The 15147-nt window shown below is 46.2% G+C and overlaps 1 protein-coding gene across 1 annotated transcript in view; it reads right to left on the bottom strand.

The window, feature by feature from the left end:
* The window catches only part of CCDC24 (coiled-coil domain containing 24), a 134147-nt gene continuing 119000 nt past the window's right edge, over positions 1 to 15147 (bottom strand). Inside the window, exons 6-9 of the mRNA XM_073644032.1 lie at positions 8037 to 8091; positions 7588 to 7657; positions 6201 to 6297; positions 1 to 1222 (exon numbers count right to left, since the gene is read on the bottom strand). Coding sequence (XP_073500133.1) covers positions 784 to 1222; positions 6201 to 6297; positions 7588 to 7657; positions 8037 to 8091 — 661 coding nt within the window. The 3' untranslated portion in view covers positions 1 to 783. The remainder of the gene's footprint in view (positions 1223 to 6200; positions 6298 to 7587; positions 7658 to 8036; positions 8092 to 15147) is intronic.

Here is a 15147-nt window from a genome sequence, read left to right as displayed (position 1 = left end):
AAGTTTTAGAACATTCATTCTCCGCTGATTGTAGAAACTTTATTTATGGAAATGTAGAAAACTAATTTTGATAATTCCCGTATAAAATCCCCTGGAAATGTCGGTCCGGTGCCGCCCTGTGTTATTCCTTCTAATTTGGCTACCGCCGTCCTGACAGGTTCCAGGACGCTTCTATAGCCGCCATTCTGTGTCTGTGCTGTACCGCCATGCTGTGTCCATTCTGTGTCTGTGCTGTACCGCCATGCTGTGTCCATTCTGTGTCTGTGCTGTACCGCCATGCTGTGTCCGTGCTGTGCTGCCATGCTGTGTCCATGCTGTATCACCATTCTGTGTCCGTGCTGTGCTGCCATGCTGTGTCTGTGCTGTACCGCCATGCTGTGTCCGTGCTGTACTGCCATGCTGTGTCCATGCTGTATCACCATTCTGTGTGCGTGCTGTGCTGCCATGCTGTGTCTGTGCTGTACCGCCATGCTGTGTCCGTGCTGTACTGCCATGCTGTGTCCATGCTGTATCACCATGCTGTGCTGCCATGCTGTGTCCATGCTGTATCACCATGCTGTGTCCGTGCTGTGCTGCCATTCTGTGTCTGTGCTGTGCTGCCATGCTGTGTCCATGTTACCATGATGTTCTGTGCCGCCATGCTGTGTCCATGCTGTCATGCTGTGTCCATGCTGTCATGCTGTGTCCTCCGTGCTGTGCTTTGTATAGATCCTCCTCCTCAGGGACTAGGACGTCAGGTGAAAGCTTGCCCCGTTTTGCACCACCCCTCGCCCCAGACTCCTCTCAGGGAGGCAGATTCGATACCTGAGTCCTCACTCTACGGAAGGCTGGAGTTGAGCCAGACCTGCCAGGTGGCCTCTGAACTTTGGGGGGTAGAGGCACAAGCCGAGTATTCACATGGGTCACTGATGCTTTGGGCGGCACTATTCTATCGGCTGAGACGCATGGAGCTTGTACAGGGCCCCGTACCCAGTCACAGAGAGGATCGTACACTATGGAGATCGGCTCCAGAGCCTCCGGTACAGATCCAGATGTGCTGAGTCCTCGCCCCTCAGGACCCTTCCCTGCAGACGCAGCAGCACAGGATGGGGCCCCGGGCCCTGGAGAACTTTTACTCACTGTCCTCCCTTCAGAACTCCTCAGCTTTAGACTTGGGGGGGAACTCAACATCTTTAGAGAAGGTCTACAGTCAGCGATTTCCCTTCTTCTGAAATCCGGCAACCTGGAGTCCGAAGAGGAGGAGAGACCGTCATAAAGAGGGGAGAGGAGGAGAGACCGTCATAAAGAGGGGAGGAGAAGAAGAGACCGTCATAAAGAGGGGAGGAGAAGAAGAGACCATCATAAAGAGGGGAGGAGGAGAAGAGACCATCATAAAGAGGAGAGGAGGAGAAGAGACCATCATAAAGAGGGGAGGAGGAGAAGAGACCATCATAAAGAGGGGAGGAGAAGAAGAGACCATCATAAAGAGGGGAGGAGAAGAAGAGACCATCATAAAGAGGGGAGGAGGAGAAGAGACCATCATAAAGAGGGGAGAAGAGACCATCATAAAGAGGGGAGAAGAGACCATCATAAAGAGGGGAGAGAAGAGACCGTCATAAAGAGGGGAGGAGAAGAAGAGACCGTCATAAAGAGGGGAGGAGAAGAAGAGACCGTCATAAACAGGAGAGGAGAAGAAGAGACCGTCATAAACAGGGGAGGAGAAGAAGAGACCGTCATAAACAGGGGAGGAGAAGAAGAGACCGTCATAAACAGGGGAGGAGAAGAAGAGACCATCATAAAGAGGGGAGGAGAGACCGTCATAAAGAGGGGAGAAGAGACCGTCATAAAGAGGGGAGAAGAGACCGTCATAAAGAGGGGAGAAGAGACCGTCATAAAGAGGGAAGAAGAGAACGTCATAAAGAGGGGAGAAGAAGAGACCGTCATAAAGAGGGGAGAGGAGACAGTCATAAAGAGGGGAGGAGAAGAAACCGTCATAAAGAGGGGAGGAGAAGAAGAGACTGTCATAAAGAAGGGAGGAGAAGAAGAGACCGTCATAAAGAAGGGAGAGAAGAGACCATCATAAAGAGGGGAGAGGAGACCATCGTAAAGAGGGGAGAGAAGAGACCATCATAAAGAGGGGAGGAGAAGAAGAGACCGTCATAAAGAGGGGAGAGGAGAAGAGACCGTCATAAAGAGGGGAGGAGGAGAAGAAGAGACCGTCATAAAGAGGGGAAAGGAGGAGAGACAGTCATAAAGAGGGGAGAGGAGAAGAGACCATCATAAAGAGGGGAGAGGATATATCATCATAAAGAGGGTAGGATAAGAAGAGACCGTCATAAAGAGGAGAGAGGAGAAGAGACCGTCATAAAGAGGGGAGAGCAGAGGAGACCGTCATAAAGGGGGGAGAGGAGACCATCATAAAGAGGGGAGAGGAGACCATCATAAAGAGGGGAGAGAAGAGACCATCATAAAGAGGGGAGGAGAAGAAGAGACCGTCATAAAGAGGGGAGGAGAAGAGACCGTCATAAAGAGGGGAGAGGAGAAGAGACCGTCATAAAGAGGGGAGAGGAGAAGAGACCGTCATAAAGAGGGGAGAGGAGAAGAGACCGTCATAAAGAGGGGAGAGGAGAAGAGACCGTCATAAAGAGGGGAGAGAAGAGACCATCATAAAGAGGGGAGAGGAGACCATCATAAAGAGGGGAGAGAAGAGAAAGTCATAAAGAGGGGAGAGAAGAGAACGTCATAAAGAGGGGCGAGGAGAAGAGACCGTCATAAAGAGGGGAGAGGAGAAGAGACCGTCATAAAGAGGGGAGAGGAGACCATCATAAAGAGGGGAGAGAAGAGACCATCATAAAGAGGGGAGAGAAGAGACCATCATAAAGAGGGGAGGAGAAGAAGAGACCATCATAAAGTGGGGAGAGGAGAAGAGACCGTCATAAAGAGGGGAGAGGAGACAATCATAAAGAGGGGAGAGAAGAAGAGACCGTCATAAAGAGGGGAGTGGAGAAGAGACCATCATAAAGAGGGAAGATGAGGGGAGAGGAGAAGAGACCATCATAAAGAGGGGAGGAGAAGAAGAGACCGTCATAAAGAGGGGAGTGGAGGAGAGACCGTCATAAAGAGGGGAGAGGAGAAGAGATCGTCATAAAAAGGGGAGAGTAGACCATCATAAATAGGGGGAGACGAGACCATCATAAAGAGGGGAGACAAGAAGAGACCGTCATAAAGAGTGGAGACGAGAAGAGACCGTCATAAAGAGGGGAGACGAGAAGAGACCGTCATAAAGAGCGGAGAGGAGAAGAGACCGTCATAAAGAAGGTAGAGGAGACCATCATAAAGAGGGGAGAGAAGAGACCACCATAAAGAGGGGAAAGAAGAGACCATCATAAAGAGGGGAGAGGAGGGGAGACCTTCATAAAGGAGGGGAGAGGAGGGAGACCGTCATAAAGAGGGGAGAGAAGACCATCATAAAGAGGGGAGAGGAGGGGAGACCTTCATAAAGGGGGGGGGGGAGACCGTCATAAAGAGTGGAGAGGAGAAGAGACTATCAAAGAGGGGAGAGGAGAAGAAACCGTCATAAAGAGGGGAGAGGAGAAGAGACTGTCATAAAGAGGGGAGAGGAGACCATCATAAAGAGGGGAGAGAAGAGACCATCATAAAGAGGGGAGAGAAGAGACCATCATAAAGAGGGGAGAAGAAGAAGAGACAGTCATAAAGTGGGGAGAGGAGAACAGACCATCATAAAGAGGGGAGAGAATATATCATCATAAAAAGGGTAGGATAAGAAGAGACCGTCATAAAGAGGAGAGAGGAGAAGAGACCGTCATAAAGAGGGGAGAGGAGAGGAGACCGTCATAAAGAGGGGAGAGGAGAGGAGACAGTCATAAAGAGGGGAGAGGAGAGGAGACAGTCATAAAGAGGGGAGAGGAGACCATCATAAAGAGGGGAGAGAAGAGACCATCATAAAGAGGGGAGAGAAGAGACCATCATAAAGAGGGGAGAGAAGAGACCATCATAAAGAGGGGAGAGAAGAGACCATCATAAAGAGGGGAGGAGAAGAAGAGACCGTCATAAAGAGGGGAGAGGAGAAAAGACCGTCATAAAGAGGGGAGTGGAGGAGAGACCGTCATAAAGAGGGGAGAGGAGAAGAGATCGTCATAAAAAGGGGAGAGTAGACCATCATAAATAGGGGGAGACGAGACCATCATAAAGAGGGGAGAGAAGAGACCATCATAAAGAGGGGAGAGAAGAGACCATCATAAAGAGGGGAGGAGAAGAAGAGACCGTCATAAAGAGGGGAGAGGAGAAGAGACCGTCATAAAGAGGGGAGAGGAGAAGAGACCGTCATAAAGAGGGGAGAGGAGAAGAGACCGTCATAAAGAGGGGAGAGGAGAAGAGACCGTCATAAAGAGGGGAGGAGGAGAAGAAGAGACCGTCATAAAGAGGGGAGAGAGGAGACCATCGTAAAGAGGGGAGGAGAAGAAGAGACAGTCATAAAGAGGGGAGGAGAAGAAGAGACCGTCATAAAGAGGGGAGAGGAGAAGAGACCGTCATAAAGAGGGGAGAGGAGAAGAGACCGTCATAAAGAGGGGAGAGGAGGAGAAGAGACCGTCATAAAGAGGGGAGAGAAGAGACCATCATAAAGAGGGGAGAGAAGAGACCATCATAAAGAGGGGAGAGGAGACCATCATAAAGAGGGGAGAGAAGAGAACGTCATAAAGAGGGGAGAGAAGAGAACGTCATAAAGAGGGGAGAGGAGAAGAGACCGTCATAAAGAGGGGAGAGGAGAAGAGACCGTTATAAAGAGGAGAGAGGAGAAGAGACCGTCATAAAGAGGGGAGAGGAGACCATCATAAAGAGGGGAGAGAAGAGACCATCATAAAGAGGGGAGGAGAAGAAGAGACCATCATAAAGTGGGGAGAGGAGAAGAGACCGTCATAAAGAGGGGAGAGGAGACCATCATAAAGAGGGGAGAGAAGAAGAGACCGTCATAAAGAGGGGAGTGGAGAAGAGACAGTCATAAAGAGGGGAGAGGAGAAGAGACCATCATAAAGAGGGGAGGAGAAGAAGAGACCGTCATAAAGAGGGGAGTGGAGAAGAGACCGTCATAAAGAGGGGAGAGGAGAAGAGATCGTCATAAAAAGGGGAGAGTAGACCATTATAAATAGGGGGAGACGAGACCATCATAAAGAGGGGAGACGAGAAGAGACCATCATAAAGAGGGGAGACGAGAAGAGACCGTCATAAAGAGGGGAGACGAGAAGAGACCGTCATAAAGAGGGGAGAGGAGAAGAGACCGTCATAAAGAGGGGAGAGGAGAAGAGACCGTCATAAAGAAGGTAGAGGAGACCATCATAAAGAGGGGAGAGAAGAGACCATCATAAAGAGGGGAAAGAAGAGACCATCATAAAGAGGGGAGAGGAGGGAGACCTTCATAAAGAGGGGAGAGGAGGGGAGACCTTCATAAAGGGGAGGAGAGGAGGGAGACCGTCATAAAGAGGGGAGAGAAGACCATCATAAAGAGGGGAGAGGAGGGGGAGACCTTCATAAAGGGGGGGGGAGAGACAGTCATAAAGAGTGGAGAGGAGAAGAGACCATCATAAAGAGGGGAGAGAAGAAGAGACCGTCATAAAGAGGGGAGAGGAGAAGAGACCGTCATAAAGAGGGGAGAGGAAGGGAGACCTTCATAAAGGGGGGGGGGGGGAGACCGTCATAAAGAGTGGAGAGGAGAAGAGACTATCAAAGAGGGGAGAGGAGAAGAGACCGTCATAAAGAGGGGAGAGGAGAAGAGACTGTCATAAAGAGGGGAGAGGAGACCATCATAAAGAGGGGAGAGAAGAGACCATCATAAAGAGGGGAGAGAAGAGACCATCATAAAGAGGGGAGAAGAAGAAGAGACAGTCATAAAGTGGGGAGAGGAGAAGAGACCGTCATAAAGAGGAGAGGAGAAGAGACCGTCATAAAGAGGGGAGAGGAGAAGAGACCATCATAAAGAGGGGAGAGAAGAGACAGTTATAAAGAGGGGAAAATGTCATGAGGAGGGGAGACCTTCATAAGGGGGGGGGGGGGAGGGGAGACCGTCATAAAGAAGGGAGAGGAGGGGAGACCGTCATAAAGAGGGGAGAGGAGGGGAGACAGTCATTAAGGGGGAGTGGAGGGGAGACCGTCATAAAGAGGGGAGAGGAGGGGAGACGATAACCATGAAGAAGTGCCGGCGTCACCTTGCGGGTTCTTCTTTTCTACAGGAAGGTACAGAAGTTGTCGGTAACGGCTCAACCTGCAGATCTCGCTGCAGTGTCCTCCTCTCCTCTCGCAGCTCTAAAACAGACAATATACTATAGTTATTTCCAGAGCTGCAAGCAGGAATATGTTGCCTGCAAACATATGCAAAGACGAAAACAAAATAATAGTGACTGAAGGATAAGACACGATGTAACATCAGAATAGTGACTGCAGCTCTGGAGGTGACTGGAAGATAAAACATGATGTAACAGCAGAATAGTGACTGCAGCTCTGGAGGTGACTGGAAGATAAAACATGATGTAACAGCAGAATAGTGACTGCAGCTCTGGAGGTGCCTGGAGGATAAGACACGATGTAACATCAGAATAGTGACTGCAGCTCTGGAGGATAAGACACGATGTAACAGCAGAATAATGACTGCAGCTCTGGAGGTGACTGGAAGATAAAACATGATGTAACAGCAGAATAGTGACTGCAGCTCTGGAGGTGACTGAAGGATAAGACACGATGTAACATCGGAATAGTGACTGCAGCTCTGGAGGTTAAGACACGAGGTAACAGCAGAATAGTGACTGCAGCTTTGAAGGTGACTGGAGGATAAGACATGATGTAACAGCAGAATAATGACTGCAGCTCTGGAGGTGACTGGAGGATAACATCTGATGTAACAGAATAGTGAGTGCAGCTCTGGAGGTGACTGGAGGATAAGACACGATGTAACAGCAGAATACAGATTGCAGCTCTGGAGGTGACTGGAAGATAAAACATGATGTAACAGCAGAATAGTGACTGCAGCTCTGGAGGTGACTGGAAGATAAAACATGATGTAACAGCAGAATAGTGACTGCAGCTCTGGAGGTGACTGGAAGATAAAACATGATGTAACAGCAGAATAGTGACTGCAGCTCTAGAGGTGACTGAAGGATAAGACACGATGTAACATCAGAATAGTGACTGCAGCTCTGGAGGTGACTGGAGGATAAGACATGATGTAGTAGCAGAATAGTGACCACAGCTCTGGAGGTGACTGGAAGATAAAACATGATGTAACAGCAGAATACTGACAGCAGCTCTGGAGGTGACTGGAGGATAAGATCTGATGTAACAGCAGAATAGTGCAGCTCTGGAGGTGACTAAAGAATAAGACAGGATGTAACAGCAGAATAGTGAGCGCAGCTCTGGAGGTGACTGGAGGATAAGACATGATGTAACAGGAGAATAGTGAGCGCAGCTCTGGAGTTGTATAGTGATTCGATCAGTACGCGTGATGATCTAGTCACATTCAGATTGAGAGGTTTTTGTGCCTTTGAATCCTGGGGTCACAGGTCCCCCTGCAGGCATCTAGCAGTACTACTAGATTGTCACCTGTGAGCGATGGCGCGGCCGGCAGGTCTCGTGTCTCATCCATGCATAGCCACTTGTCCTCCAGATGTTGCTGTAAGGACACAAGAGAAATCACATTACAGGTGTCCATGATCCCCAGAACACCAAAAAGGTAAATTCATCATATGACTGCAGAATCAGTATAGTAATGATGTATGGATAATACCTCAAAGTTTTGCAAAATTCCACTGGCCCTTTAAGAGATGCAATAAAGAGGACAGATCAATAAGTCGACAGCAGAGGGCGACATTATCATAGGAAACACTGATAATCCGCAGCAGAAGAGAGAAAGTAGATGGGACATAAGCAACTGCCACCCACAGTCACTGGCAGTCACTGATGTGGGGTGCAGGACACTGACACACTAGCGATGCAGGACCATGGCACTGAGACTGGGGGTGCAGGACAGCGACACTGGGGGTGATTATTACCTGCAGGATGATTATATCTTTCTCGAGGTTGTGACATTCCTCTTCCAGTAAAGATCTGCAATATAAAAAAATACTGGAGATGATGAATTCTTATCTCCTCTTACTTTGCCTTCTCCTCTCCTTTCCTCTCCTCCCTTGTCTCTTCTTCTCTCCTTTCCTCCCTTCTCTCGCTTCTTCTCTCCTTTCCTCTTCCTCTCTCCCTTCCTATTGACTCCTTTCTGTCTCTTCTCTTCTTTCCTCCCTTCAGTCTCTTCCTTTCTCCTTTCCTCTTCGCTTCCTTCTGTCTCTTCTCCTCTCCTTTCATCCCTTCTGTCTCTTCTCCCTGCTGCTGTCTCTTCTCCTCTTTCCTCCCTTCTCTCTCTTCTTCTCTCCTTTCCTCCCTTCTCTCTTCTTCTCTCCTTTCCTCTTTCTTCTCTTCTTTCCTCCCTTCTTCTCTCCTTTCATCTTTCCTCCCTTCTTCTCTCCTTTCATCTTTCCTCCCTTGTGTCTCTTCTCCTCTCCTCTTTCCTCACTTCTGTCTCTTCTCCTCTTTCCTCCCTTCTGTCTCTTTTCCTCTCCTTTCCTCCCTTCTGTCTCTTTTCCTCTCCTTTCCTCCCTTCTGTCTCTTTTCCTCTCCTTTCCGCTCCCTTTTGTCTCTTCTCTTTTTTACTCCCTTGTCTCTTCTCCTCTCCGTTACTCCCTTCTGTCTCTTCTCCTCTCCGCTCCCTTCTCTCTGCTCCCTTCTTCTCTCCTCTGCCTCTTCTCCTCTCCTCCCTTCTGTCTCTTCTCCTCTCCTCCCTTCTATCTCTTCTCCTCTCCTCCTTTCTATCTCTGTTCCTCTCCTTCCCTCCCTTCTGTCTCTTCTCCTTCCCTCCCTTCTGTCTCTTCTCTCCTTCCCTCCCTTCTGTCTCTTCTCTCCTTTCCTCTTCGCTACCTTGTCTCTTCTCCTCTACTTCCCTCCTTTCTGTCTCTTCTCTTATTTCCTCCCTTCTGTCTCTTCTTTTCTCCTTTCCTCTTCACTTCCTTCTGTCTCTTCTCCTCTCCTTTCCTCCCTTCTGTCTCTTCTCCTCCCTGCTGTCTCTTCTCCTCTTTCCTCCCTTCTGTCTCGTATTTTCTTCTTTCCTCTTCTCTTCCTTCTGTCTTTTCTCCTCTTCTTCCCTCTTTCCTCCCTTCTCTCCTTTCCTCCCTTATCTCTCTTCTTCTCTCCTTTCCTCTTTCTTCCCTTCTGTCTCTTCTTCCTGCCTTTCCTCCCTCGTGTCTCTTCTCTCCTTTCCTCTTTCTTCTCTTTCCTCCCTTCTTCTCTCCTTTCATCTTTCCTCCCTTGTGTCTCTTCTCCTCCCCTTTCCTCCCTTCTACTCTCCACTCCCTTCTGTCTCTTCTCCTCTCCCTTCTCCTCTCGCTTCTGTCTCTTCTCCTCTCCGCTCCCTTCTGTCTCCCCTCCGCTCCCTTCTGTCTCCCCTCCGCTCCCTTCTGTCTCCCCTCCGCTCCCTTCTGTCTCCCCTCCGCTCCCTTCTGTCTCCTCTCCGCTCCCTTCTGTCATTTCTCCTCTCCGGTCCCTTCTGTCTCCTCTCCGCTCCCTTCTGTCTCCTCTCCGCTCCGCTCCCTTCTGTCTCTTCTCCTCTCCGCTCACTTCTGTCTCTTCTCCTCTCCACTCCCTTCTGTCTCTTCTCCTCTCCCTTCTCCTCTCGCTTCTGTCTCTTCTCCTCTCCGCTCCCTTCTGTCTCCCCTCCGCTCCCTTCTGTCTCCCCTCCGCTCCCTTCTGTCTCCCCTCCGCTCCCTTCTGTCTCCCCTCCGCTCCCTTCTGTCTCCTCTCCGCTCCCTTCTGTCATTTCTCCTCTCCGGTCCCTTCTGTCTCCTCTCCGCTCCGCTCCCTTCTGTCTCTTCTCCTCTCCGCTCCCTTCTGTCTCTTCTCCTCTCCGCTCCCTTCTGTCTCTTCTCCTCTCCGCTCCCTTCTGTCTCTTCTCCTCTCCGCTCCCTTCTGTCTCTTCTCCTCTCCGCTCCCTTCTGTCTCTTCTCCTCTCCGCTCCCTTCTGTCTCTTCTCCTCTCCGCTCCCTTCTGTCTCTTCTCCTCTCCGCTCCCTTCTGTCTCTTCTCCTCTCCCTTCTGTCTCTTCTCCTCTCCCTTCTGTCTCTTCTCCTCTCCGCTCCCTTCTGTCTCTTCTCCTCTCCGCTCCCTTCTGTCTCTTCTCCTCTCTGCTCCCTTCTGTCTCTTCTCCTCTCCCTTCTGTCTCTTCTCCTCTCCTCCGTCTCGGGGCAGAGCTGCAGGTTCTGATCAGGATTCTTCTACACATTATGGGACATTTTCCTGGTGACTGATCTTCCACTTTATAGGGACTTAACAGAGAGCTACACCTCTGTCACCTCCAGAGCTGAAATCTCCCAGCACTCCCTGCTGGTTCAGTGTCTGCACAATGTGCTCTGGCAGGTGCGGTCATCCTTACACTTGGTTCTGTACAGAGATATGGAGACAGCAATTATCTGGAGGATTGTTACTCCCTGTGTATGAAATATTGCAGGATATCGAACATACAGTATATTCAGAGAATGCGCAGGAATTAGCGGCCGGATCAGGAGCTGCATCTTTGTATAAGCTTCTGCCGCTTATGATCGGGTGGTGGAAGGTTCTGGATAATTGCCCCTTTAAGCCTCCTCATATTGCTCTCTGCATATATACACACACAGTGCACTGAAAAAGTCTTCATCCCATGTGAACTTTTCTACATTTTTTTCTTACATGTATGTTATTGGGATTTTTTGGGACACCGACACAAAGTAACAAGTATTAGTGACATGTGAAGGAAATGATACGACGTCACTAATTATTGTAAAATATAAATCTGATAATTGTTCTGTGCATGTATATTCACATCCCGAGTCAGTACTTTGTAAGACCACCTGTCACGAGCATTACTGCTGCAGTCTTCTGGGGTCTGTCTCTCCCACCTACAGTACAGACCAAAAGTTTGGACACACCTTCTCATTTAGAGATTTTTCTGTATTTTCATGACTATGAAAATTGTACATTCACACTGAAGGCATCAAAACTATGAATTAACACATGTGGAATTATATACTTAACAAAAAAGTGTGAAACAACTGAAAATATGTCTTATATTCTAGGGTCTTCACAGTAGCCACCTTTTGCTTTGATGACTGCTTTGCACACTCTTGGCATTCTCTTCAACCAGACCTGAACCCAATCGAGATGGTTTGGGGTGAGCTGGACCGCAGAGTGAAGGCAAAAGGGCCAACAAGTGCTAAACATCTCTGGGAACTCCTTCAAGATTGTTGGAAGACCATTTCCGGTGACTACCTCTTGAAGCTGATCAAGAGAATGCCAAGAGTGTGCAAAGCAGTCATCAAAGCAAAAGGTGGCTACTGTGAAGAACCTAGAATATAAGACATATTTTCAGTTGTTTCACACTTTTTTGTTAAGTATATAATTCCACATGTGGTAATTCATAGTTTTGATGCCTTCAGTGTGAATGTACAATTTTCATAGTCATGAAAATACAGAAAAATCTCTAAATGAGAAGGTGTGTCCAAACTTTTGGTCTGTACTGTAGGTGGGAGAGACAGACCCCAGAAGACTGCAGCAGTAATGCTCGTGACAGGTGGTCTTACAAAGTACTGACTCGGGATGTGAATATACATGCACAGAACAATTATCAGATTTATATTTTACAATAATTAGTGACGTCGTATCATTTCCTTCACATGTCACTAATACTTGTTACTTTGTGTCGGTGTCCCAAAAAATCCCAATAACATACATGTAAGAAAAAAATGTAGAAAAGTTCACATGGGATGAAGACTTTTTCAGTGCACTGTGTGTGTATATATGCAGAGAGCAATATGAGGAGGCTTAAAGGGGCAATATATACAGTGTATACATATATACTCCCCCGGCATATATACAGCGCATACACATATATACTCCCCCGGCATATATACAGCGTAAACTCATATATACTCCCCCTGTATATATACAGTGTATACACATATATACTCCCCCTGCATATATACAGTGTATACACATATATACTCCCCCGGCATATATACAGCGTATACACATATATACTCCCCCTGCATATATACAGTGTATACACATATATACTCCCCTGGCATATATACAGCGTATACATATATACTCCCCCGGCATATATACAGCGTATACACATATATACTCCCCCGGCATATATACAGCGTATACATATATACTCCCCCGGCATATATACAGCGTATACACATATATACTCCCCCTGCATATATACAGTGTATACACATATATACTCCCCCTGCATATATACAGCATATACACATATATACTCCCCCTGCATATATACAGTGTATACACATATATACTCCCCCTGCATATATACAGCGTATACACATATATACTCCCCCTGCATATATACAGTGTATACACATATATACTCCCCCTGTATATATACAGCGTATACACATATATACTCCCCCTGCATATATACAGTATATACACATATATACTCCCCCTGCATATATACAGTGTATACACATATATACTCCCCCTGCATATATACAGCGTATACACATATATACTCCCCCTGCATATATACAGCGTATACACATATATACTCCCCCTGCATATATACAGTGTGTACATATATATACTCCCCCTGCATATATACAGCGTATACACATATATACTCCCCCAGCATATATACAGCGTATACACATATATATATACTCCCCCTGCATATATACAGCGTATACACATATATACTCCCCCAGCATATATACAGCGTATACACATATATATATACTCCCCCTGCATATATACAGCGTATACACATATATACTCCCCCGGCATATATACAGCATATACACATATATACTCCCCCTGCATATATACAGTGTATACATATATACTCCCCCTGCATATATACAGCGTATACACATATATACTCCCCCTGCATATATACAGTGTGTACATATATACTCCCCCTGTATATATACAGCGTATACACATATATATATACTCCCCCTGCATATATACAGCATATACATATATACTCCCCCTGCATATATACAGTGTATACACATATATATATACTCCCCCTGCATATATACAGCATATACACATATATACTCCCCCGGCATATATACAGCATATACATATATACTCCCCCGGCATATATACAGCGTATACACATATATACTCCCCCGGCATATATACAGCGTATACACATATATACTCCCCCTGCATATATACAGCGTATACAAATATATACTCCCCCTGCATATATACAGCATATACACATATATACTCCCCCTGCATATATACAGCGTATACAAATATATACTCCCCCTGCATATATACAGTGTATACATATATACTCCCCCTGCATATATACAGTGTATACATATATACTCCCCCGGCATATATACAGCGTATACACATATATACTCCCCCTGCATATATACAGCGTATACAAATATATACTCCCCCTGCATATATACAGCATATACACATATATACTCCCCCTGTATATATACAGCGTATACAAATATATACTCCCCCTGCATATATACAGCATATACACATATATACTCCCCCTGCATATATACAGCGTATACAAATATATACTCCCCCTGCATATATACAGTGTATACATATATACTCTCCCTGCATATATACAGCATATACACATATATACTCCCCCTGCATATATACAGTGTATACACATATATACTCCCCCGGCATATATACAGCGTATACACATATATACTCCCCCTGCATATATACAGCGTATACACATATATACTCCCCCGGCATATATACAGCATATACACATATATACTCCCCCTGCATATATACAGCATATACACATATATACTCCCCCGGCATATATACAGCGTATACACATATATACTCCCCCTGCATATATACAGCGTATACAAATATATACTCCCCCTGCATATATACAGCGTATACACATATATACTCCCCCAGAATATATACAGCGTATACACATATATACTCCCCCTGCATATATACAGCATATACACATATATACTCCCCCTGCATATATACAGCATATACACATATATACTCCCCCTGCATATATACAGCGTATACACATATATACTCCCCCGGCATATATACAGTGTATACATATATACTCCCCCGGCATATATACAGCGTATACACATATATACTCCCCCTGCATATATACAGCGTATACACATATATACTCCCCCTGCATATATACAGCGTATACACATATATACTCCCCCAGCATATATACAGCGTATACACATATATACTCCCCCTGCATATAAACAGCGTATACACATATATACTCCCCCTGCATATATACAGTGTATACATATATACTCCCCCGGCATATATACAGTGTATACATATATACTCCCCTGGCATATATACAGCGTATACACATATATACTCCCCCTGCATATATACAGCATATACACATATATACTCCCCCTGCATATATACAGCGTATACACATATATACTCCCCCTGCATATATACAGCGTATACACATATATACTCCCCCTGCATATAAACAGCGTATACACATATATACTCCCCCTGCATATATACAACGTATACACATATATACTCCCCCTGCATATATACAGTATATACACATATATACTCCCCCTGCATATATACAGCGTATACACATATATACTCCCCCTGTATATATACAGCGTATACACATATATATATACTCCCCCTGCATATATACAGCATATACATATATACTCCCCCTGCATATATACAGTGTGTACATATATACTCCCCCTGTATATATACAGCGTATACACATATATATATACTCCCCCTGCATATATACAGCATATACACATATATACTCCCCCGGCATATATACAGCATATACATATATACTCCCCCGGCATATATACAGCGTATACACATATATACTCCCCCGGCATATATACAGCGTATACACATATATACTCCCCCTGCATATATACAGCGTATACAAATATATACTCCCCCTGCATATATACAGCATATACACATATATACTCCCCCTGCATATATACAGCGTATACAAATATATACTCCCCCTGCATATATACAGCATATACACATATAT

Source organism: Phyllobates terribilis, unplaced genomic scaffold (genome assembly GCF_046119375.1).
Source record: "Phyllobates terribilis strain yellow unplaced genomic scaffold, ASM4611937v1 Scaffold_8__6_contigs__length_399053987, whole genome shotgun sequence".
Lineage (NCBI taxonomy): Eukaryota > Metazoa > Chordata > Amphibia > Anura > Dendrobatidae > Phyllobates > Phyllobates terribilis.
The sequence above is the reverse complement of the archived record's forward strand: the minus strand, read 5'-3'. Positions and strand labels throughout refer to the sequence as shown.